The sequence below is a fragment of the Centruroides vittatus genome, unplaced genomic scaffold (assembly GCF_030686945.1).
Source record: "Centruroides vittatus isolate TY-2023 unplaced genomic scaffold, ASM3068694v2 contig_975, whole genome shotgun sequence".
NCBI classification, from domain to species: domain Eukaryota; kingdom Metazoa; phylum Arthropoda; class Arachnida; order Scorpiones; family Buthidae; genus Centruroides; species Centruroides vittatus.
Genome location: NW_027122648.1, coordinates 2,888,482 through 2,913,239, shown reverse-complemented (window position 1 = coordinate 2,913,239; position 24,758 = coordinate 2,888,482). Strand labels below are relative to the sequence as shown.

At 28.0% G+C, this 24,758-nt stretch overlaps 1 protein-coding gene across 6 annotated transcripts in view; it reads left to right on the top strand.

Annotated features, from left to right (window-relative positions):
* LOC136985709 (inactive dipeptidyl peptidase 10-like) overlaps positions 1-24,758 on the top strand; it is a 202,359-nt gene that overhangs the window by 123,167 nt on the left and 54,434 nt on the right. For all 6 annotated transcript variants that reach the window (XM_067283044.1, XM_067283045.1, XM_067283039.1 and 3 more), the window contains 4 exons: positions 4,092-4,206; positions 9,757-9,852; positions 9,955-10,049; positions 10,366-10,440. In XM_067283044.1, the coding sequence (XP_067139145.1) occupies positions 4,092-4,206; positions 9,757-9,852; positions 9,955-10,049; positions 10,366-10,440 (381 nt within the window). The remainder of the gene's footprint in view (positions 1-4,091; positions 4,207-9,756; positions 9,853-9,954; positions 10,050-10,365; positions 10,441-24,758) is intronic.

Sequence of the window (24,758 nt, the reverse complement as noted above, 5' to 3'; positions counted from 1 at the left end):
GAATTGCCTGGATAGTAAGCAATTCGGCGAAACGGCCATCCTGTTTCTCTCAGCCGATGCGGCTTTACTCAAACTTTGTCATCTGTGCGTAATGTGTTCGAAGACCTCGAAACAACATTTATGCTGAAAATTCTGGATACAGTGAGCTTCTGAGAGTCTTTATATATTATACTGAGGTAACTATTTTAAGGCACTCCGGTGGCATAATGATCTAGCATACAATCGGACCACAACTGTAATAATTTATCCCTTATGCTAATAAATTCTTGTACAAATTTAAACATCCATAATTCAAATTTATTAAAAGGTAATATTTGACAAACATTCGTATAACAAGTAGATATTAAGGTAGATTACCTGCATTGCTGTTCAGTGTTCATTACATTCTTTAATAAAGGTCTTCATCCTTGGTCTCCTACTCTTCTATGGCGGTACGGTTGTTTCCATAGAAAAGGCAGGGATTTCTTGAGAGCTTCAACATTTGTGTGGAATTTGGCACAGACCTTAGTTCAAACTTTAATCATGTGTAATAATTTAATTGGTTCAAATTATAAGACGCGACAGGCCATTTTTCCTTCAAAATGAAATCTGAAACTTTCTTTTCTAACTAATCTTCTGTTGTTTTAGCACTGTTGATCGGAGCCGAGTCTTGCTGAAAAATCCAAGTTTGACTATTGATTAGTTTTATTCAAAGGTTCTACCACTGCTTGGAGAATCTGTCTTGCAATTCCTGGTAGATATTTTAATTCCTGTTGATATAAAATAAAATTCTTTTCCTTGCCAATTGATCTCTTTCCAAACCAAACTTCTGGGATGGTGAACCTTTTGAGTCTTCCTTACATGCAGAAGGAATAAATAAATTGATTTGTCCTAAACACAGTTATTTTACTTGTTAAAATTTTCCTCCAAAATAAAAACTTTTTCATCTGTGGAAAAAAAAAAAAATGATATTTTCACGTCTCCGAACCAATGCAAAAGGCGTCGACAGCAAATAAGCCTTTTCTTCTTTTGAAGATTCCTGGACGTGTGGTAGGTATTACGTTTTGAGGCGCTAACCTTGAGGTCTTTTTCTGTGCTAGATGAATGACTTGTCTCCTATTCTATTCAGACCTTCATCTATTCTGTTGGCATCTGCGAGGATTTCTTATTTGGCTCTTCAAAGCCTTAAACAATCCTGGAGTCTATATCTCTCGGACGACCACTTCTTGGTCGATTCTCAATGCTATTAGTTTTCTCGTACTTCTATATTATATTCACTGTCCGAAACTTCGTACGTTATATTCACTGTTCAAAAAATATTCGAACAGTGAATATAACGTACCAAAATTTAAATGATGTGCATGCCACAGTTGCAAAAAACTAAGACAAACTGTAAAATTTATTAGTATGCTCGACATATACATACCATACCTGTTTGAGACAGCTATATGCCAATTTTGCAGTAATCTAGGCGCGTAACAATTTTTTTGGCAATAAGTATATATGTAAAGTTGTTATGATCAATTATACAATTATATCTAGTTCAAAATTTCTACCTGGTGATTAATTTTAATGTTAATTTTTATTGTTTAATTTCATAACAAATATCCATTAGTCAGTGCTAAGTAATTATTAGATGTGTTTAGATAGCAAACAGCTAAATAAGCAAGTTTCTGATATTTCATTTCTAAGCAAGCAAGTCAATAGCATAGTTATGAAACAGGCTTTATGATTGGCTTACTTAATTGCTTACCATGTAGACACATTATCAATTATTCTCTTTCATTCTATTTCAGTATTTTTTTTTTCTTTATCTTTATATAAATCTTTGATAGTCAATACTGGTTCATTCAATATGAACAATTGAATTTGATTAATGACGTTGTAAAAATGACACAGTTTAACGATCGAGAACATAAAACTTTATTATTAGCTTCTGAAACTTAAAGCAAGAAGAAAAAATAAATATGATGAACAATTTTGATAAATAGAAGTACATTTTAAGCTATAATTTTGAACTAGGACTTAATTTACACTATTATCTCTTAACAATTTGGCTATTGATAATGATATATTATTAACTTTTAAGAGACACTTTCTAGTTTTTGGTTCGTTTTTAAATCTAAATGTGGCAAATTAACAATTTTCAAGAACTTCTACTCTTCCTAAATGTTATATTCTAGAACTCCTGATATGAGTCCTTAATATAGTTCATTGCAATTTTTTCTCTCGCAAAATTTCTAATTCTCTTCAGGAAAAAACCGTTATTTATGTCTAGTTTATAATAATAAATAAATTATTATGTATAATAATTATTTTATTAATATCCATTTTTATAAAATCCAATAACTTTAGCTGAATTTTATAAAAACAAAAAAAAAAAAAAAAAAAAAAAATGAAGACAAAAATTTAATGAAGATAAATTGTTAATAATATATTCAGTAATTTATTTCTTCATATTTTAAATTTTATGGAGAATGAAGAACTTAATTAAAAAAAGAAATATATGATTAAGCTTATTAAATTAAAAATATACCAAACCCAGGATAACAATATCAGCAATAAAAGTCAGAAAGAATGTCTTATTCTTGAATTTATAAATTTTTTAAGTATTAAATCAGTCATTAAACTAAACACGTAACTGAAAATGACAACTACATTATTTGTTAGATATTTTATTTTCGAATCATTTTATCTATGAATGGTGATAATGTAGGAAGAACATTGCACGAGTTTACGTGGACTTTTTTATGATTATATCCCCATGCCATCATTTGGTTCGCAATGGAGGATTTAAACAAAATGTCGACTATCAATTTTATTAAATGTCATCGAATTGTTATAAGTTATTTTGTTGAGAAACCAAAAAGTAATTTCGTTAGTAAGCCATTGGAATGATAATTTTATAATATTCTTTATGACTTGAGAGAGGAAGAGAAGAAATCGGATCACTGAACTGAATATTCATGCTTCGGATCTCAGTTAGGTCATCATTTTCTTTTTTTTAATAAATATTTTAATGTTTTTCTATCATGTTGAAGGATGTATTTGTAGCTGTATTTTTATCAAACATAACTACAATTTATTGACTTTATTCAATATTTTTTAAAAGATTTTGTTATTTCAACTGTAGTGAAATGAAACTTTTCGATAAATAATGCGAGTAAAATGTTTTAATAATTTCTTTTAAAGCCAATGAAAATCATTGTGCGATTATTTCTGTGTATTTCTGTTCTTGTTTGTATGTGTTTCTGTGTGTGTACGTGCTGCATTTCTGTATTTGTATATGCCTCTCAATACAGTGAACGATGCAGTGAAGGTCTTTATGAGCCATGGACTATTGAAGAAGCTGGATCCATTTTACTTATCCCTGGCAAAGTTAGCAAACTATTGCCAACTGCAGTTAAATAGAAATAGTCAAGTCGTAATTAAAATATTGCTAAAGTCTTATATCAAAAACGAAAAATATTGTTTTTGTAGCCTTAGATAATGAAAAGCTAACTGCCTCGACTGAGCTTAAAAAGTCAAGCAAAGCCTGAGACATAGTCCATGGACCACTTCAACAGTAGAGGTACTAGGTTGCAGCCTTTTAGCTCTCATTAGTCCAGCACGGATGCTTCTTTGCATAGTATACGTGCTTATTTATGCTGCTTTATGTAAACTTCGTGACTTTGTGCGCTACAAATATTCTTTTGTACGTTTCTGTGTTCAATGCTTAATTTAAGTGGGTTTCTGTACTTGTATGTTTTGTTTACAGCATGAATATTTTATGTGTTTGTTGGTGTGTGCTTGCTTATATATTATAAGTGTATGTTCTAAATAATATATATATCTGTCTACGTTTTCGTATTTCGCATAGATTGTCTTACGAACTTCTCTCTCTATTAGCTGATTATAAAAAATGCTTATATTAGAAATGACGACTTATAAATGTTCAATATGCGTGTTCTTTATGAGTTTATGTTCTTCTATTTGTATTTGTTTATGTGATTGTGTAGGCTATATGATTGCATCTTAGTTATTATGTGCAAATATTTGAATAATCGAACCTTAAATATATAATTTAATATTTAAGAAGAATACATTAACTTATTTATATATTTATTTATTAGGAATTGGTGTCATCTGATCCAGATCAAAGAAACTGGAGAGGAATTGGGATTGCGCTTCTTGTTATTGCTTTCGTTTGTGCACTCATTGTTACAGCCGTTGTTTTGCTATCTCCAGGTAGGATTATATTTAATCTTATTTCAAATTATATACTAGAATATGTATATAATATTTTCTAACATTTACAACATAATTCTACATATATCGTAAAATTGATTTATTGTACGAACTGAATTCAAAAAACTTTTCTAGAATGTTTATTTTAAATTATTTATTCAGAACTAAGTTTTGTAGGAGTTTTTTAAACCTATAAAAATGAAAAATTGAAGTTTTCTGCTTGAAATCGATAGGGAATAGTGTAATATGTATACTAGAGTCATTAGAGTAAGGATTGCAGTAACGATCGTTGCACGAGTATTTGTCAAAGGTTTAGATTAAAGTTTTGTTTAGTATCATTTATAAAATAGTCTGTTGAATTATATTTTTATATATTCTAGAATATATAAAGGAAAAACTGAAAATAAACTTAAAAAATATCTGTATATATATATATATATATATATATATATATATATATATATATATTCTAAAACATATAAATATACTTTATATGGTAATAATGTTAGTTAATTAGTTTAAATAAATGGATGGTGCTAATATAAAAGTTGTTAGAGTTAAAAAAAAGATAATACCTTAATTATACGATCTTTTACGAAAAACAGGTAATATAATTTAATAATTACAATTTTAAAAGATAATTACATATATTATTTTATTTTATCATTTAAAATCTTAAAATTATAATTACCATTTTGGTATCTAGAATTAGACATCAAAATGTCAAATGCAAGATATTATCTAATTTAGTTTTCGTTGCTACTGTTTATATAAATCGCATTATAAACCTTTGATGAGATGGTGTTGTGTGACAAAATCGATTACTAAATTTGATTTGTAACAGGAGAATTTGACATCTTGACAGCAAACATATAAGAAGATCAATTTATAAACAGTTAAATTGCCATTTAGATCTGTGGTTGCAAAGTATAGTCTATTCCAAAGGGTATTTTACAATAGCCGAAGAGATTCGGCTTTCTTATAATACATAAAAGCAGATCAATTTTTTAAGTTTAGGATTCCATTATTATAGACTACATAGTGACATCAATCATTCATTCGTGTCGTTAGCAACGAAAACTAGGTATGTTGAAGGGAACTTAAACACATTTTATTTTGTCAGTACGACTGTATTATTTAGATTATCGAGCGAATATTTTTTCACATGTTTTTAAAGATAATTTTCTTAAAAATTTCGCTTTTTACAGTTAAATATTGCAGAAATTTAATTCTATACCGCAATTAATTTGAAACATAAATCAAAGTTATTTATTAATGACAAATTTTACATATATTAAAGATTCACTGTGATAACAGCTTATTAAATGAACATAACCATTAAACATTACGTTATTAAACGCTGATATACAAGAAACCGAAACGTATACATCTTTTGTATTTTCATTTAATAATAAAAAACAAGAAGAAACGTTATGATCAATTTTGTTTTTAAAGTAAAATTTTCTATAAGCTTCTTATAATTTTATGTTTCGTATAAATATAAAATTATAGGAAAATTATAAATCTATATTATTGATGAATTATGTTGAATATTGGTTATATAAATTAAGAGTTTGTTTGCCATTATGTCCGAATTCATAACCAAGGATTGAATGAAAGTTAAAAGTTGACCAATAAGCGTTTACAATAAGCTCCTAAATGTAAAGTGAACGGTAATTGGTTAACTTAACTCTTGATTTTCAGTTGTGAATACGACCGTAAAGGATGCAAAAAGTGAGAATTAATTTAATTTGCATCGAATTTCACTATTACAAATTATTTCGAATATTTTAAATGAATATGTTTTTTATATTTTAATATAGGTTTATTCAGTGAATATATATATTAAAATTTACTGTATTTTTATTGCGGAATTTTTCCTTAATTTTTTATATTTGTGAGATGACCAAATAAGAAATTTTATCGTTTATTTATAAATAAATTAATATCACAAATTTAATATAACCTTTTGCGACGAAATTAATTTTATTTATTCGTTTACCAATTTAATATCTAATTTATTTTATATTGATTACGATAATTAATAATTGGGAGAATTTAATTAAATTTTATAAATTATATAAATTATTTTTTTCCATTGAAAACTAATTTCACAATATTGTACTTTAATAAATAGATCAGTTTCATTGCAAATTATTTAGTTCACAATTTATAATTGTTGTTAAATATTACTTTTGTGTTTTATAATTTATAATGTTATATAGTTTGTAAATTTTAAGATGAAGTAGAAGTAATCAGTCTCAGTAATCAGAAATAAGAGTTTTAAAATACTGTCAAATTTTAATTGCATTTCAGTTTTCTAATTTACACAGTACAGTCGGTTCCAAAGGGATCCGACTGTACATTAGAAAACTTACCTCGTTTTAAAATTATAATAAAGGCACAGTTTTATAAGTATTGTCTAATGAACCATTTGCAAAATTGTTTAAAATTTATTAAATTAAAATGTCCAATGCACATTTAAGTTAGTTTACTAATTACGTAGCCTTCTGTGTTATAAAAGTATGCTAAATTAAATAGAATTTCCTTTTTTGTAAATAACATATCTTGAAAATCAACTGTTATCTAAAAATTTACAGCATCTAAAATGTTACATTGCAAAAAATTACTATAAAATTTGAGAGTTAAGTAAATATGTTGTGCCGAAGAAATATATTGCAATTTATAACATTTAAATATTTCATATTGTAAAATATACTGTATAAATTTTAAAATAGTACAAAAATTACATAACCTAATTATTTTATAAAACGTATTTGTTATAAAATTTTATATAATTACTTACAATAAATTCTTTCTTATCAATTTTAAAAAATACAGTATATTTATCAATGCACATTCTCCAACTAAATTATTAATTATAGATTTCTGTTTGATTATATATTATTTTATTATTAAATAATTCAAAATATATTATAATTTTATATGAATTAATTAAACATTTACCAAATTAAATCGATTTTAATCAGATAACTTATTAGAACCTTCATGAATTGCGAAAGATTTCATCTGTGTACATTAACTTTAATAGCAAAACGTTAATATTGTTTAATATGATTTCATTTTTAATGATATGAACCATTATCATTTCGATTATCTTTCAATATTTTCAGCAATTTAACTGTGTTATAATTAAAATTCTTAATTAATAGTGACTCAAAAATTAGTTAGAAATTTAGTCATTACAATGGTTGTCTTATTCAAATACTTGAACAGACAGAAAAACGCGTTGTTATAAACTTAGTTTATATTCCATATTCACAATTGTATCCAGAACATACAAAACAAAATACGGTATGATTAACTGACTTTTAGAACCAATCTGTATAATTTGAAATTCTGTAATATGTTAATATTTAATTTGTTTCTTGGTTTCCTCCTTAACAAAGAAATAAAATAATTTACACTATAAATATATTTAAACATGTGCGTAAGAATGTGTAAAGAACTTTAGGAATTTATCAAATTCCTAAAGTTGTTTGTACATTTGAAATCTAATTGTTGTTTACTTCTTTCTCTTAAAGAAAGGAAAATAATCTTAGACTTTTAAAAATTTTTATTCAAACTGTTTTATATTTGAGTGAATATTTTATTATTATAATTTTTTTTGTTAATTAATGAAAATTGTAATTTTAATTGCTTTAAAAATTTGAAATAATTAATGAATTGAGTAACATTGCAATTTATTTTCGACAGCGTGATGATCTCCTTGCAGGTTTTAAGCAATAAATTGCTTAGCAACTCAGCATAATCTTAATTTTTATTTGTTGCAAGTAATTAATAATTTTAATTGTTGAAAAATATAATTGTGCAATTTTACTTGAATTATCATCAGATTAATGTTTTTTAAATATTTATTTAAAAATTTAGCTGAGAGTAATAACTTAGTACAATTTGTAAGATAAATGTAGAATTAATAAGTTAGGAGAAGAATCTTTAAGGTTATTTAATGTAACTTCTTAATAATCTTCAATTGAAATACTGAAACAGTATTGCATCAATTAAATTTATAAAGAATAAAGTGATGCAATTAGTTAAAATGTTTAATAATACAAAATTGTTTACGTTAAGTTACAAAAAAAGAATAAACTTTCTCTAAGTCTACGTAATAAAAATGATGAAAAAATTTTTTAGAAATAGAACTTTTGGTTGTAAAACGTTATCTTCCTCGACTTCTTGTAAGAGAAAAAATAAACAATAACCATCTTTTAAATTCCTGAAGACGCTCTTTGCACATGTTGTTATACAACATAAAATAGATCCTAAACTGCAACAGGAAGATCCTATTGGATAGTAAAAACTGATAAATGATATCATCTACTAGGCTCGTTTCTAACCTTCTATCTACTCCGTCCTGCTGGTTGACTATCTTCTTATTTTCAAGTCAGTTTATTGTCATGATAATATGATCTGTTCAAGCTGAATAGCACTAAATGGAATTTCTGTCCTTTCACCCTCATGTTGCTAAAGATTCTAAATCTTAACATACAATGGAAAGTCAATGAAAAGAAAAAATATTTTAGAGTTACTCATATTTATCTACACCAATTGATTTTGTAATCTTTCAATAAACAAATACAGTAACATCATCACGCGTTGATAGAACTCAGGAAAATTCACACGTTTCTGTGAATTACAGTAGATAAAAATGCAATTGTTATACTAAAAACTATTGTTGTATAAATAGATAAAAAGTTCATTTTTATTTAACTTTTTCTCTCCTTGTTTATATGGAATATAATTGTTAAAATAACAACTTTATTAATATTTTTATGAAATTTTTATAAATATTATTCGGGACAAGATGACGATTTTTTAAATATAAAAAGTATAATGTCAAAAGGCTTAGTCAGTCAAAATATTTAAAATTTATTTCGTAATAGGTTATACCATTTAAAGTTATATGAATTAATTAAAATTCACATTTAAAAATATTACTGTAGGCCCAATTACAGTATTTCGTAAGTATGCATTTTGTACTTCTTCTCTTTCTCCTTTATTATAAAAAAAATAATAATATTTCGTCGTTTTGTAATAATGTATATTATTATTTTATTTTTGTAAAAAATAAAAAAAAGCGACAGTCCAATCTCCAATAACGGCCATCTTTAAACTGCCATTTTTTCCAGGAACTTTATTGAACAAAAATGCAAAATAACCTTCAAACAACGACCGACAAATTTTTTTCGGTTTCTATATGTGGCCGTTGTTCAGAGGTTTGTCCGTATACCTTAGGTTAACTTTGTCATTACATTCCATTATTCAGAAATCATTGCCGAAGATGGGAGAGGAATTTTTAAAAAATAAAAGTTTTTATTTTAATATAAAATTCGAAATATATAGTTTTAAGAAAAAGATTTAAAACACGCAATTTCAACATAATTTTAAATGAAAGTAAATGAATTTTTATTGATAATCAGAGTTTTAATGAAGAATTATTAAATGCATATTTAAAATAGTAAAATATAATTATAAAAATTAATAAAATAACAATTTTTCTCGGTATTAATTAAAACATTCTTTAATTAGATAAAGGACCACGTGTAAAAAATCCAAGGATTGGTTTGGAAGAATTTTTATCAGATAGTTTTTATGCTAGGAGGTTTAACGGTACATGGTTATCAGGTAAAAATATTTTTTTAATAAAAATTATAGTTTATAGAAATTTTTATATAAATATAAACTTTTGTATAAGTATTTTAAACATATTTTTTTACATTTTAACAGATACAGAATTTATTTATCGTGATGGAAATGGTTCATTAATATTATATGACGTTGAATCATTAGCAAAACAAGTATTAGTATCTAATGTTATTTTTGTAAGTATATATATATTTTTAATTAAAAAAAAACAACATATAAACATAGTATAAAATATTCATTATAAACAAAATGAATTATTTATAAAATTAATTTTAAAATTTTATATTTTTGTACAGTTCTGAATATAAATTTCATTAAATTATTATTAATTACGATAAAAATTCGATTATTTTAAATGGAACTTTTCTTTATGAAGTGTTAAAAAGTCATAAATATATGTTTAAAAATAAGAATTAATTCATAGGACAACATGGGATAAATAATGATATTTAAATGTAGGAATTAATGAAATAATTTAATTAATATTTTTAGAGTCAAAATAATGTTAAAGAATACATGATATCATCTGATAGGAAGTTTATTCTTTTTGCTAAAGAAATTAAGAAGGTGAGAGATATTTTTAAATGACTTTTAAGGTTTTATTTTATGAAAAAATATATAAATTAGTATTTCTCTCTAAACTCATATATTATAAAGTTAATTAAAGCGATTACATTTAAGTAAATAACATAAAAGTAATAAAATCGATTATGTTAAATTCTAAAAATAATTTTTAATTAAATGTAATCAAAATTTTCTCTAAGATAATATTGATTTTCCTGCAAAAAATGTTTTGTCGTTTTGAATAAAATAACAAATTCTATGAAGAATAATTAATATTTTTAAATTAGCTGATTTTACATTAAAATAATATTTTAAAATGAACTGTTTTAAATTTTACAGTCGATTTTAAAGTATATAAAGTGAAATAGTTTTATTTACTTTAAAATCTACTGTTTTTCTTTATAGAACAATACTTTAAAAATTTGTAAATTTATTTGAAAAATAAATACAAAAAAAAAATCTAAAATTTTCAAGCTTATTTTGACATAATGAAGCTTTTTATATGAGTTATTATGCATTGTTTTTAGTTAATTGCCTTGTAAAATATTTAAAAGAAAGAAAAACGCAAAAATTGAACTCCTTAAAGTGTATTTAGTGCATAAATAACTATAAAAACAGATTATTTTACAGATTATTTAACAGATAATTGTGCAAAAAACTATCGATTATACAATTTAGAATCATTCTAAAAGGTGATTTAAGTATCCCATTTTTTTAACTAATCGAATTTTGAGATTATTGCTAATAAAATCCATATAAAAAATATAAAAAACTGTTCTTTTATCTTTTTTTTTTTTTTTTTTTGGTTTGAAGAATAACTAATTGACTTTAGCGATAAATTTTATCGTAGAAAATCTGTTAGAAAGTAATATAATGAAATATCGGAGCCGAACCAACGTCTTTATTTAAATTTAGTTATTTCCTCATAATTTTTTTTATCAAATTCCAAAACAGGATAAATACTTTATATTAATAATGGAGAGGATCGGATTTCGTTTCTTTTAGTAATATAAAAAAAAAATTATTGTATACTTAAATATATAAATAAATATATCAATGGTGCGGTTTATTTTTAATTTTTTTTTTTTTTTTTTTTTTTTTTTTTTTTTTTAAGAATACTAAAGCTTTAAGTTTAAAGAAATTAAGTAACAGTTGTTTTTAAATTCCTACTGTTAGTTCACACTCTCCCTATATATATATATCTTGTTCAAATTTTCAATCGTTAATAAAATACTTTTTATTCATCCACTCAAGTTCAAATACATTTTTTAAAACTTGTAATGGATGACACTTGATGTTAATACAGTTTTTTCAAATATTAATTCATTAATTAAATTTAATTATTGGTTAATATTACCTGTGGTATCGAAGATTGCGACGGGGAATTTTTTCCCTAGATACTAGACGGCGACGGGGAAATTTTTTTCCTACGTTCGAGATGGCCGCGTTTCCGGTAATCTCGAATCAGATTCTCGAGTGATTCGAGTGATAATCTGGAAGCAGATTAACAATGGATAATCTCGAAGTAGAATACCGAGTGATCTAAACGTTAGGGGCGTACCCGTACTATCTGTCGCATTATGCAAATTAATAAATTTCCCCGTCGCCATCTAGTATCTAGGAAAAAAATTTCCCCGTCGCCATCTTCGATACCACGGGTAACATTATTCGAAGTATTAATAATTAGGTTAGAGTTTTAGCAGTTTGTAATGAAAATTGAAATCAACATGCAGTAGCTCAATCGGTAAAATGCAAGGATTTCAGTATTTTTCACGTAAAGGTGAAGAATGCGAGTTCAATTCTTGCGAAAATCGATAAATTTTTGCTTTAAGTAGACGCTTTATCCAAATGATTTTCGAGAGTGAGTTAGCAGTTGTGGTTTAATGGTTAGAATGAAGGAATTTTCTGAAAAAATAAAATTGAGGAAATTTTATGCTTTGGTTCAATTCCGATTTCTCATTCTATTTTGCCACTTAATATTGTGATTCTGTCATATGTATATACATATTTATATTAATTGTAATTATTAAATAAAAAGTAACTAAAATAAAACTTTTCTTTGTTGACCTAAGTAGGAATTGACTTTAAAAAAATTTTTTTTATATTACTTGTTTACATCTATAACTGCATTTAATCAGAGACAAAGCTATTGCCTACTTGTAATATGGATGGATGTAGTATGATTTAAAAACCGCACAAATTGACCAATGTTGATAGAACATGTATGAAAATGTATAAACGAACTTCTTTTGTTATTTTTTGCAAAAAAGTTTTCATATTTCCTGAAGGAGGTGTAAAAAGATAAAAAAAAAACACCCAAAATGGGTAGCGATAATAAATACTAACGTTTAAATACAGTACCTTAGTTTTGGCTTTGTCTCTGATTAAATGCTATTATAGATGTAAAAAGCAACGATTATTTAGTTTTTTAACCTTAAAGTTTTAATATTTAAAAAAAAATTTTAAACTAGATCTGTTGTTAAGTATTTCATGATTTGTTTTAACAAACTTCCTAACAAGATAAACATTTGTGAATTATTATGGATGGGATCCGACATAATTATAAATTAATTTTTTATTTATTTTTCGTGAGTTTATTTTCAATATGTTTATTAACCAACCAGACACCAAAAGGTCAAAGTCCAGTGCACTACATCAACTACACTTACTTGTTAGATCTAGCCTATAGCATAAGGCCCTAAGTTAGGGGGTCTCCAGAGTGGTCAATAAAGCATTTTCGGTGGTCGATTGAAAATGATTTATTAAAAATTAATAGTCCAATGCGTTATGTATAAGTATGACAATTCGGAATGTAAATTTTCACACTGTAATTAGATTTCCTCTATGAAAACGGTGTGTGGATTAAAACTGGCCCACCATATTTACTTTTTATTAGGCATATTATTAGGTCGTGTATCCTAAAATTCTGCACACATTTCAAAATTGTTTAAAATTCATTATGTTATTTTAAAATAAGGGTTTTTTGGTGTATAGATAGGTTGTTTAACGTTCAGATGAGATGATCATGACGCGGATCAGCTGCAATCGAACTTAACCGTTCCATTAACCTCCGGAAGTGGTTAGCTTTGAAGTGGAAAAGTTTAGCTTTGATCTTGTCTCCAATTCCTTCGCGGATCCACCTTCCCAACCATTTGCATAAAAATTTTTGCTTCAGTTAATGATACGAAAATCTTTCAATCGGTGTCAATTGCGAAAACATTTGGAATGTTGGCTTCATGGAAGAAATATCGAATTCCGTAATAGTCCGACTGGTCAGCATAATGAGCGGTGGCCATGTCTGCCCAGAAGACATATCCTTGGTCAGAGTAGTATTTCTTCAGGAAGGATACGCTTCCGAATGCATTCGTTGCCATATAGGCCTACTTCTTTGGTGAGGGAGAGCCATGACAGGCTAGCCCTTCTTCGGTGAAATAACGACTGTTTCACTTCCGTTAACTTTTAGTATAAAATCTGCCAATTACATTTCTTTGATCGAATTCGTTTAACACTTTCATTTTTAAAAGTGAACGTTATTTACGTAATTTTTTCCCCTGATAAATGGAATCAAGAACATTGTAGAAAGAATGTAGGCTTATGATGTTTCGTGAGTATATGAAATTATTCGAAATTACCAAAAAGTGTTGTTGAAATTTATTTAGAATACGCGCCTATGTTGTTATTAACTGTACGCAGTATTAGAAAAAAAGAGAGTCGATATAATATCCAGGAACCCTTTAAAGGATAGACACTCGACAGTCAAAAAAGTTTGGGAAAACTGTCCTAAGCTGTACCTTGCTTAACTTATGTCTACGGTAACTTCAACTCTAGTGATAGGGCCTGATCATGCCACAAAATTATTTCGAAAGTTATATGTAATTGAAGAGTTCGTGATGATAATTAAACGCCCTACAAATAATTAAGAGAAATACGTTTATTAAAGAAATAAATAATTTACTAACAATCACAATCAAAAATATTGCACGTTAATATTAATTTTTTCATCAATGCTAAACACCATTAGGCTTAAACGAAGACGTTTTCTTCTTGGCAAAATATCGTCATCTTATGAGCTTTCCTGTTGACCTTAATCCGAAGTATTAGTAGTATTTTGATTCTTCTTCGCTTTTTTACTTAAAATCTGTTATTTTCATTTGCTTTCGTTTGCCGAAAACAGCTATTCCCAACCCGGGGTACGCGATAGGTTGTTTAGGGGTACAGACAAAAGTTAGTTATCATGGCAGAAAAATAATATATTATGTATCACAAATTAATAGTATTAAAAAATTATTAGGTAAAAAAGATTCCTTGCAACAATCACAAACTTTATTATACATTTCGAAATGCAAAAATAGAAATAAAAACTTATGCTGCCGATTGTACAATGCGACAGATCAATAAATCTTGCGTAGTCGGTCAATGGTAGTGGTGATACCATTATGTGTGATTAGTGATTATGCTACAGACTTTTGATGGCGGGGTGTGTTACCGTTATTATAATTATCTCTCAACAATATCCCCACATGTTGTTTGGAAAAAGTATTTTTTTTTTTTGTTTATAAACAGTATTTTTTATTGTTAGCAAGAAAAAGGACTTAGCTAGTTTCTCCAGATTTTCTCTACAAGCGGTAATTTTTTTCATTGTTTATTCAGTATTTTTATTAATTTTTTATTCACAAGACTATGTCTTGTTTATAAAATCGTACTGCCTGCTGTGTTACCAGCTTAGAGTTATGAAAGAGTACAGTCAGTTGCAATTTGGCACAAAGTATTAGATGCCCAAATCATGCGCGCATAAAAAGAACCAGACTTGTAGGTACTCAGGGGACCGAGAACCGAGTCAAAATAAAATTAAAAATGGCGACACTCTCTACAAACAGGCAGTGCGAGATTTGCGCATGCGTTGCTCGTTGGGAAGTTGGAAATAGCACGGGGTAATGAAAAAAGGTTGGGAACCACTGACCTAAATGATCTTTAAAGTGTAATCTATTTATTTAGTAACTTTTAATCTAATCTATAAAAACAAAACACGCCCAGTTTTTTTTTTTTTTTGTTCATTTAGATCACTATCAAATGAGAAACATGCATGCTTGTTTCATATTTGTTCATGGATTTTAGAATAATGAAATTTTGAATACTAAAATATCGAATGACTGTTTGCGCTCAAAAATTGTAACGTTTTGTACGGGAATATTCTTCATTCCGGAACACCGTTAAAACAAAATCGTGTTATACGAGAGATACTTGTATGTGTATCGATATAGAAGCATAATGTACAAAATCATGAAAAATATTTAAAAAATCGATTTATTGTATATAAATATAATAATAAAACTTTAACTATAAAATAATTTATGTTCTAAAATTTTATTATAAATTTACATCATTGCCGATCGTTTCTGTACATTTTTTTATTTATTTAGAATTTGCGATCAATTTTTTATGTCAGATTTACGGATAATGTCTAAAAGATTGATAATTGTGTATTTTGATATAGAAAATTTACTTATAAAGATGTTATTAGAACATAAATTTTTCTTGATTTCTTTACTTTTCAATTTTTTTTATTTATAAATTTTACATTTTTAAATCATTTTAAAAAATACTTTCTGTAAGAAATAAATCTTCTTATGCTCAATAATGTTTTAACAACTTGTAATATTTTACTCTCAAAATTGATTTCTTAAAATTCATAAAAAGTAAAAGGAAAATGATTATTTACAGTTTGATACTTTATCTGGAAGCATAAATATTTCAAGAAGCTACTATAGTGTTTATTATTAAAGAATAACATACATTATTAATAATATATTAATAATACTGAAGCGTATATTTATTGATAAACATCAGAATTTGCTTAATATTTCATAAATATGGATAGTAAACATTAAATAATACAGCTGCTTACAATTACTGTATATTATCATTATAATACAAGGATATGATGCGCTTGTATATTGTATCACTGATGATTTTGGTTCATATTTTTATTTTAGAGTATCTAAAATATTTATTAATACTTTTGAGCAACTTTAATATAATTTCTTTGGTTGCATTATCAAGAACTCTCTTTATTATGACTCTTACAAATGTCCTTAAATTTTTTATTATTACTTTTCTATGATTTATATTTACAAAATTGCTATGGTCTCTCTTAAAATTTTTATTTTTTACCCTTTATTTGACTTCAATTATTCAATTACTTTGTAGTTCTGTAATTATTAGTTGCATGATTAAAAATATATGTAGTAGTACAATAGTCAGTTAACCAACTTTTGGGTCATTTTCTATTTATGAATAGGTTTTGATAAAATAGGATTGATGGAATAAGGTAATGCAATATTTGGAAAATCTTCCAAGGATAAATTCATCCTGAGAAGCAGTGGCTTGCCGTCATTGGAAGCGATGGAAGCGCCGCTTCCGCCTTCCAATGACCTTCCCTTGTATTTTATAAAATATAAATTTTCATATTTTAACGTACTTTGAATTAATTAAAATTAATATTTTATTATAACTGCATATTATAACTGTATTTTTTACAAATTTCTATACTACATGTGGAAAAAAACGATAAGATTGCTATTGTATATTCGAATAATTCAGTGGTGGAAGGAATGTCGAAACCGGGTTAGTTTCTAATCAGCCAGATTATAGGCATTGGCGCATGCGCTTTACAGAGCACCAACGTCACGGTTTAGCTGGTAGAAGCAACACACGCATATAGTCCGACTTTATATCCCGGAGCGGTTGTGGGCTGTTAGCCGCCTGCTAGATATTCGGCCACCCTCGCCCGATTATGTGAATCATGAGCAGACTAGATCAACGGCGGGCAACCCCTGGCCCGCGGGCCAGCTACGGCTCGCGAATAGTTTTTATCCGGCCCGCGAGATCTTCAATAGATTATTGAAGAGAAAAGATAGATTATTAGAAATATTATTTTCCAATTCTTTGTAATTTTCGAAAACGATAAGAGAAATAAATGTAGTAATCAACTTTTTATTTATTTATTTCATATTTGCAGACTAAAAAAATTACGATTCACAAGAAGGCGTCAATTGACTACTACGGCCCGCGGAAAAAACGTAAAATTTATTCTGGCCCATGTTACAAAAACGGTTGCTCACCCTAGACTAGATTTATAACTTAACCCAACCGATAGGAGTTTACTGGCATGTTTTTATGATAGTTCTGTATAGTTGACAAGAGTTTTTAAAAAATCCATTAAAATATTTGATATATTTATTCCGCGTTTATTCTGCTCTCCCATCTTATATTACTTACGGATTTCAATGTTAAACCGGTGATATTACGATTTAGTATGTCCCATCTGTAAGGGGATGCAGAAAAAACGTGTACAATTCTAGTAGTGTTAAAAAATTAACTGTTACTTTGGCAGCATCATTTACAACCAAATTTGATGAATGAGACGTACAATGGTACAAAAAAAAGCTCTAGAATTTATTTTCCTTAAATTTACGATTTATATATCCGTTGTCATAAAAATTTGTCTTTCCACTGTTTTCCCAAGACTACAGATATTCAGGTACAAAGTAACCAGTTTCAACTTATTTCTACTTAAGTAGTAGTTAAATAATTAAGCGATTAGGGAATTAGAAACATATATAAAACCCCGATGAATAAGCCGAAATTTTACTTAAACAGAAGCTTAACCAAACCAATCTCTTGCCGAGTACAGTGGGGTCTGATCTCTTCATAATATTAGATGTAATAAAGATAGAAATTTTTCCAGTTCAATGAGAGTGACCGAAAAGTTGTAAATTTTGGAAATTTCCGTGAACACTTGGTCCTAAAACGAATTAGAAAACAAACGACGGACAATCTGTTAAGTTTAACATATTTAGATTTTTACAGCTATGGTGAGAAATGTTTAAAATTTACAACAGCCCTGTCGTGTCCTTTGAGATATACTAGTGATGCGACAAAAGAGGCATTTGACATTGACCGGTACCGGCACCCTCGGGATTTGGCACGCACACACCTACCTGAACCGTCTCTGATTTCATTCATTAGCCACTCGTAGGGAGTTATTTCACTAACTTGTAAGTGGATTGTTTTAAGATTTAAAAAGTAAAGAATATTTTGTTATTTTTATGTACGTTTCTTCACAAAGTTATATTTAATTATAAGTTTCTTTAAAAGTATATTCATACAATTGAAGAATTTTTTTACTAGGCATGTATATTCATCACACATTTTGTTTTATCAAGTAAGTTTTTCTGATAATTTTAATTTTAGCCCTTATACCGTGGCTAATGATTCAAAAATTTATTTTAAAAAAGTTTTGGTTCGAGACCATATAATGAAAAAGAAAACATTATTAAAAGAGAAAGACCAATGCCTAAATTAAATATAAATACGTCAACAAAACAATTTCGACATTTTGACGATAAAATTTATGACGAATGACGATTCTTTCGTAAAATTGAAGCAATTTGGAAATCAAAGCGGAATAGAATTTAACATTGGTAGACAATATAAAATAAATATTGAAAATTATAACAAGATAATTACGATTAATAGATATATCTAAATTAATAGATGTTATATGTTTTTTTCTCAAAGCAAGAATTGGCATTTAGAGGGCATAGGGAATTTATTGAATCTAATAAGTTCAATATAATTACCTCTGTTATTTATTAAGTACGTCAGATAATCTATTAAAAATACATTTAAAGAAGTATACGGTTTTTACTGGCTTATCGAACAAACGAATACGAACGGGCCCTGACGCGCAATTAATTGATTGCCCCTGTAAGTCGGCTTCTTACAGAAACACAGCTTCCCTATCATCAAATGTCACGGCACGCCACTGCTGAGAAGACTTTCTGTGGGAAACTAGCTTCTATTTAGGTGTTAGACATGTGAAGGAAATTGTGTAGCCAGCCAGTCCTTTGGTCAGGTGCAAAGCTGAAATCAATCACCTGTTATTTAGTAGTCTTATCCACTTAGCCAGTGATCTTGTGTATATTATAGTCAGTAAAAATGTATTCAAATAATCGAACTTCGAAATTCTGTTCGTGAACCGAATTGTTCGAAAATCAAACTCATAATTGCATTGCATCGGTTGCCGTACAAGCTACTCGGCAAGTGCCGACCACAGATTACGCAGATTACGCAGATGGTCAAAACTCCCTATACTTCTGTATTAAAGAAAGTCGACGGCTCGTCTACCGATTCAGTAGCTAGTGGCACCATGATCGCCTAGCGTCATTACACGATATCACACGAATCATCGATGACATTGCTATTTAGATTTCAATGTACTGTACAGTACATGCAGGAAAGATGCTAATTACGTTTTTCGGTACATGCCACAGTTGAATCTAAATCAAATTAATAAAAACTACGTTAGTTGACATTTACGTAATATAAATGGCATCCAAGAATTCACATTTAATTAATGGCACTTAAGTCAAATTAAATATAATTTTTTTATTATTTCTCATTAGTACAAAATTGCATTCGGCATTATATTTAACAGTATTAACTAAATGCAAGAACTTTTAGTGTACATCTTTTAGAAAGATAATGAATACAACAAAAAAAATTTTTTTAAAAGTTTTATTTTGGGGATCAGAAACAGATTATGAATAGGAAAATGTATACAAACTGTATAAAATTTAATGAAATGGACGTCCATTGATGTTCAACCCTCCCCTCCCCGTATTCCGACTTGTATAACCTCTCTTCCAGTGTGGGTGTCGTTTATGAATAGCCCCTATAAAATGAAATTTTTCTGTTTAAAGAACTCAGAAAGTACAGGACAATCAAAAAGTCTATTTGCACTAGCTAAAAGTTATCTAAAAATTTACATGAAAAGTAGGAGGAGCATTAATTTTTTTTTCATGTTGTTCTGGCTTTCTTTCCGCCCTGTGGGTAGGGGAGAGCGGGGCTAAAAGTTCCCGGAGTAAGTTGTTCCAATTGAAATAGCTCCACAAGGAAAAAATATATATATAATTAGTAAATGTGTTATGAAATCGAACGTTTCTGCGCACCGACTGCAGCTATCTTAATCAGGCCAGTGACGTCTGGTACATTGGAAAGAGAGCCTGTACATCGCTGATCCACATAAGTAAATATTTTCGCATTTGATATTTTTGGTATATCTGGCAAATTTAAATAATTAGCGATTAGTTGTTTGGTATTTTTATTCAAAAATATATCGAGTATCTTGATATACTACGCTAAAACTGTATATGTCTCGTAACCTAATCTAGTAGTTGCTGTTTTGAACCCATGTGGTATCGGGGCTAGATGTTCGCCTTCTTTGGGGGCATGTTGTGACCTTGGAACAACTTGCCCCAGTTCATCTGTACCGATAATGCAGTAAAAATAATGTTTTTTTCCTTTTGCAGTATGCGGACTTATATTCGAAAAACAACACGGGGTTCTGTATCTCAGGAGTTGATGCAAAGAGCTGCAGATGCAGTTATTAAAGATGGTTAAAAAATGAAAACTGTTGCCAGAGAATTAGATATTTGTCATATGACGTTATATAGATTTGTAAAGAAATTGAAATATGGAGAAGAAAACGCTGCGATTGGCTACAAAAAAGTAAGATTGGTCTTTATTGAAGAACAGGAAAACAAGTTAGCAGAGTATTTGTTAAATGTAAGCTTTACTGATGAAAGACAAATCTTGGATCAGCCAGGGTCATCAGTTGTTGTAAATTTGCCTGCAACTTCTGGTGTTATACAAGAACTTGGAAAGAATGTTCCTTTCTCCCCCTTTTCTTTAAGTAAAAGTTATAAATGTTGAAACGTAAAAATGTTTTCTTTATAATAAATTTAAGAAAAACAACTAATTATTGATAAAATATTATTGATTAGTCTTTAAATACATACTTAGTTAAATAAATTATTGTTTTTTTTTACATATTACACCTTCCATAGATCTTGTAACAACTTGCCCCGAACCGGGGTAAGTTGTTACTTTCCGACTTTAGGTATTGTATTATTAATTATAAAAAAACTTACAAAAAATCAACTCCAAAAACTGTATTTATAGCAAAGTTAGATATATTACTAAATTTTAATCTCTTAATACTTATGCTAGAATTATGTTTCCTTAACAAAATATAAGGTTGATTAAAAAACGGAACTTGTAGCCCCGCTCTCCCCTACTAAGAGGTCTCATTTACCAAGTCCATTATGGGTTCGGCCAGGTCCCACAATGGGGCGGCCGGGTGATGAGGGATGGGACCCAACATATCTGGACAGACAACCCCCCGAAAAATTCCTGGGGATTTTTCAAACCCAACGGGTTTGAGATGGCAGCCTACTGCTCGGCCACCTGGCCGTCAATGTTCTTCTGGCTATCTTCCATGTTGACAGAAATTTCTTAAATGAATTAATCAGGCCTCTGATAGCTGTTTTGTTTAGGTCTTTTGGGATCATAATGCCTCAAAGTAAGTTGTCGTTTTTTCTGTCTGACTGTGGAACAGATTGTAGTGGTATGGTATTCACCATTCACTGAACTTATCATGAGGATATTCTCTAAGCAGATTATGTCATGGATGAAAATCCGTGATAATCTCATAAAGCACAGGTTTTTGTTGTCACTTTTTACTCTGGAATAATAGTATTCTCACTTTTTGGATCATAAAAATGGACTAAACGTGGGACTACTATTCCGGAAGAAAAACAGGGACATAATCAAATAATAGAGCCAGATTAACTATTAAGCTAGAACTTAGTTATTATATATCATCTACATAGTTAATTAGGTTAGATTAACTGTTGGGCTAGAACTTGTTTCGCTTATTAGTATAATTGGAGTGGGTTTACTATAAATGTGTGTGTTTACACACTCATTCCTCATATTTTTAGTTTAGAAAAAATGAAAAAATTGTAAATACAGTAGTGTATACAACTAATGTTGGTTAAAGATTAGCATGTTTTCTATGGATCATTTTGTTTCAAAAACATCTTAAATTAGAACATTTCATTTTTTATCAGATTTTCAATATTCTTAATTTAATGCATTGCACAGCTCTAATAACATAGTTTCTAATAAAAATAAATACTGATCATTCCATATTGAAGACACATACTAAGGGAGTGCTTATGAATCTTCAGCAGTATCTCTTGATACCAAAGCAATCAGTTTTGCTATTTAAAATAAATATGGTAATGCATATCACATGACTAAAGATATTTTGTTTTCCTTGTTATATCAAGAGTTTTTAGATCATATTTAGATATGTTTTCTAAATAGATACAAGTTATAATTAAGAAAATAGTGAAATTAATTTAAGTTATATGTTTAGATAATAAGGTGTTTTTGGTATAAAACCATATTATTCAAATCATTGTTGTTATACAGAGATTGGAAAATAGATAGGTTTCACTTAAAGATAACTTTCTTCCCTATCTTCCTATCTAATCTCCTCCTAAGAACTTAAAAATGAGGTCCCTTGTAATAAATAAAAGTGAGAAAGTCAATGAAAAAGTGTAAAACTTTTTCATTGACTTTCTATCTGATCTTCTGCATAGTAGAGAACAAACTTATTTTTATTCTGAAACTTCTTCCTTCTTTCTATGGACTTACTATAAAAAGCTTTAACATCATAAACTGTCAAATCTCCAAACTCTGATTCCTTGCATTCTTCTAGATAACTGATAACTCTTTCTGAAGCATTTTATTGTACATGCAAATGTCATTCATATGAAAAGTTGTATTGTGATCATGTAAAAAAATATTATTTGATCTTCATGTTAATTTTTTTGTTTTTTTAAATTATTTAAACATGATATTAAATTAATGAATAAAATATACTATTTTCTAAGCATTATAATTAACTAATACTTATTTTAAATTAATAAAATAATACTGTATTATTGTTTATTGGAAGATTTTAAATTATTCATATATTGAACATTTTTTTAATCATATGTATTATAAAAAAAAATAGTATTTTAAATCAATTGATCATAAGTAAATTTTCAAAATATAATGTTTTACAAAAATAATTTTCTAAAAATTATTAATTACATTCCAGAGACTTATTTTGGATAATAGGATTTTGAGAATATAGTTGCTGCTCAAGCAGATTTGGGGACCAAGACACATGTTCTTTTTTTTTTTTTTTCTTTTTGGGAATGTTATGCAGTTATCTTAGAATTACTTTAGTTACCCAATCTTACTTAACTGAAATCATGAGATATGCATTATTATATTTATTTTTATTTTAAAGTAATAAAACTGATTACTTTGGTATCAAGGGCATGATAAGCACCCTCAATGGATACCCCTCTATTAAATTATATGTTTACTAAAGCGAAAAAAAGTATAATTTTAAATAATAAATAATTTAAAATTATTAAAAATTAGTCCATAAAATATGAATATTGATTTTCCGTGAATATTTATCTATATATTAATTTGATAAGCTTCAAATACTATCAAGCCTCATTTGAGAGAATGGCTAAAGATACAAACATGGTTCAGGTATCATTTTGCTCAGCATAAAGCAGTTTGAATTGAATATACATTATAGAAATTTGTTAGCAAATGTTATAAAATATAGTTTAAGGAACTAGAAATAAACTTTTATGATTAAATATTTCGGCCATATAATAAATAACTTCATTAACAATAAGTTACTATACAAATAATAAATAAGCTAGCAGGAAGCCATCAAAATCCACAGTTTTATTAAGCATCAATTTGAAAAAATTGTAGACCTATAAATTCCCACTGTCATCCATCTGTCCTTCCTTAATCTGAAGAACAGTGTTAGATAGATGAAAGTCTAGAACAGATACAGAAAGCTTAGGAGCTGGAGGCTATATACAAACTTCTGGTCTAGACCGGAAATTATGTGATTCCAATTCAAAAATTTTCCTCTGAATGAAGTTTCATAGATGACCAGCATGACTCTCTTGTTTAGTGCTCTAACTAGGCAGGTGCAACAGGTGCACCCACACAGGGTCCACTTGGAAGGGGGGCCCAAAATGCATGTTTTGTTTTATTATTTTCCCAAACCTAATTGATTAAGGGATTTAAATGCAAATTCTTGCACAGGGCATAGGAATGGGTAGTTACAGCACTGCTCTTGTTATCAGGAAAAATATGATGTATAGGGAAGAGACACTACTAATTTGAGATTGAGAACATGTATTTTAAATTAAATTATTTAAGAATATGATTAAAAATTGCAGCCCAGCATTTTGATGATGTCAAATTATTTTTGCTCATTCAATTATGTATTCAATTTTAATTTATTCAATTAAAATACAATCAATGAGCTCATTTAAAATTTGACATTTTACACAAAAGTCATCAGTATAGCAAATGTTTTC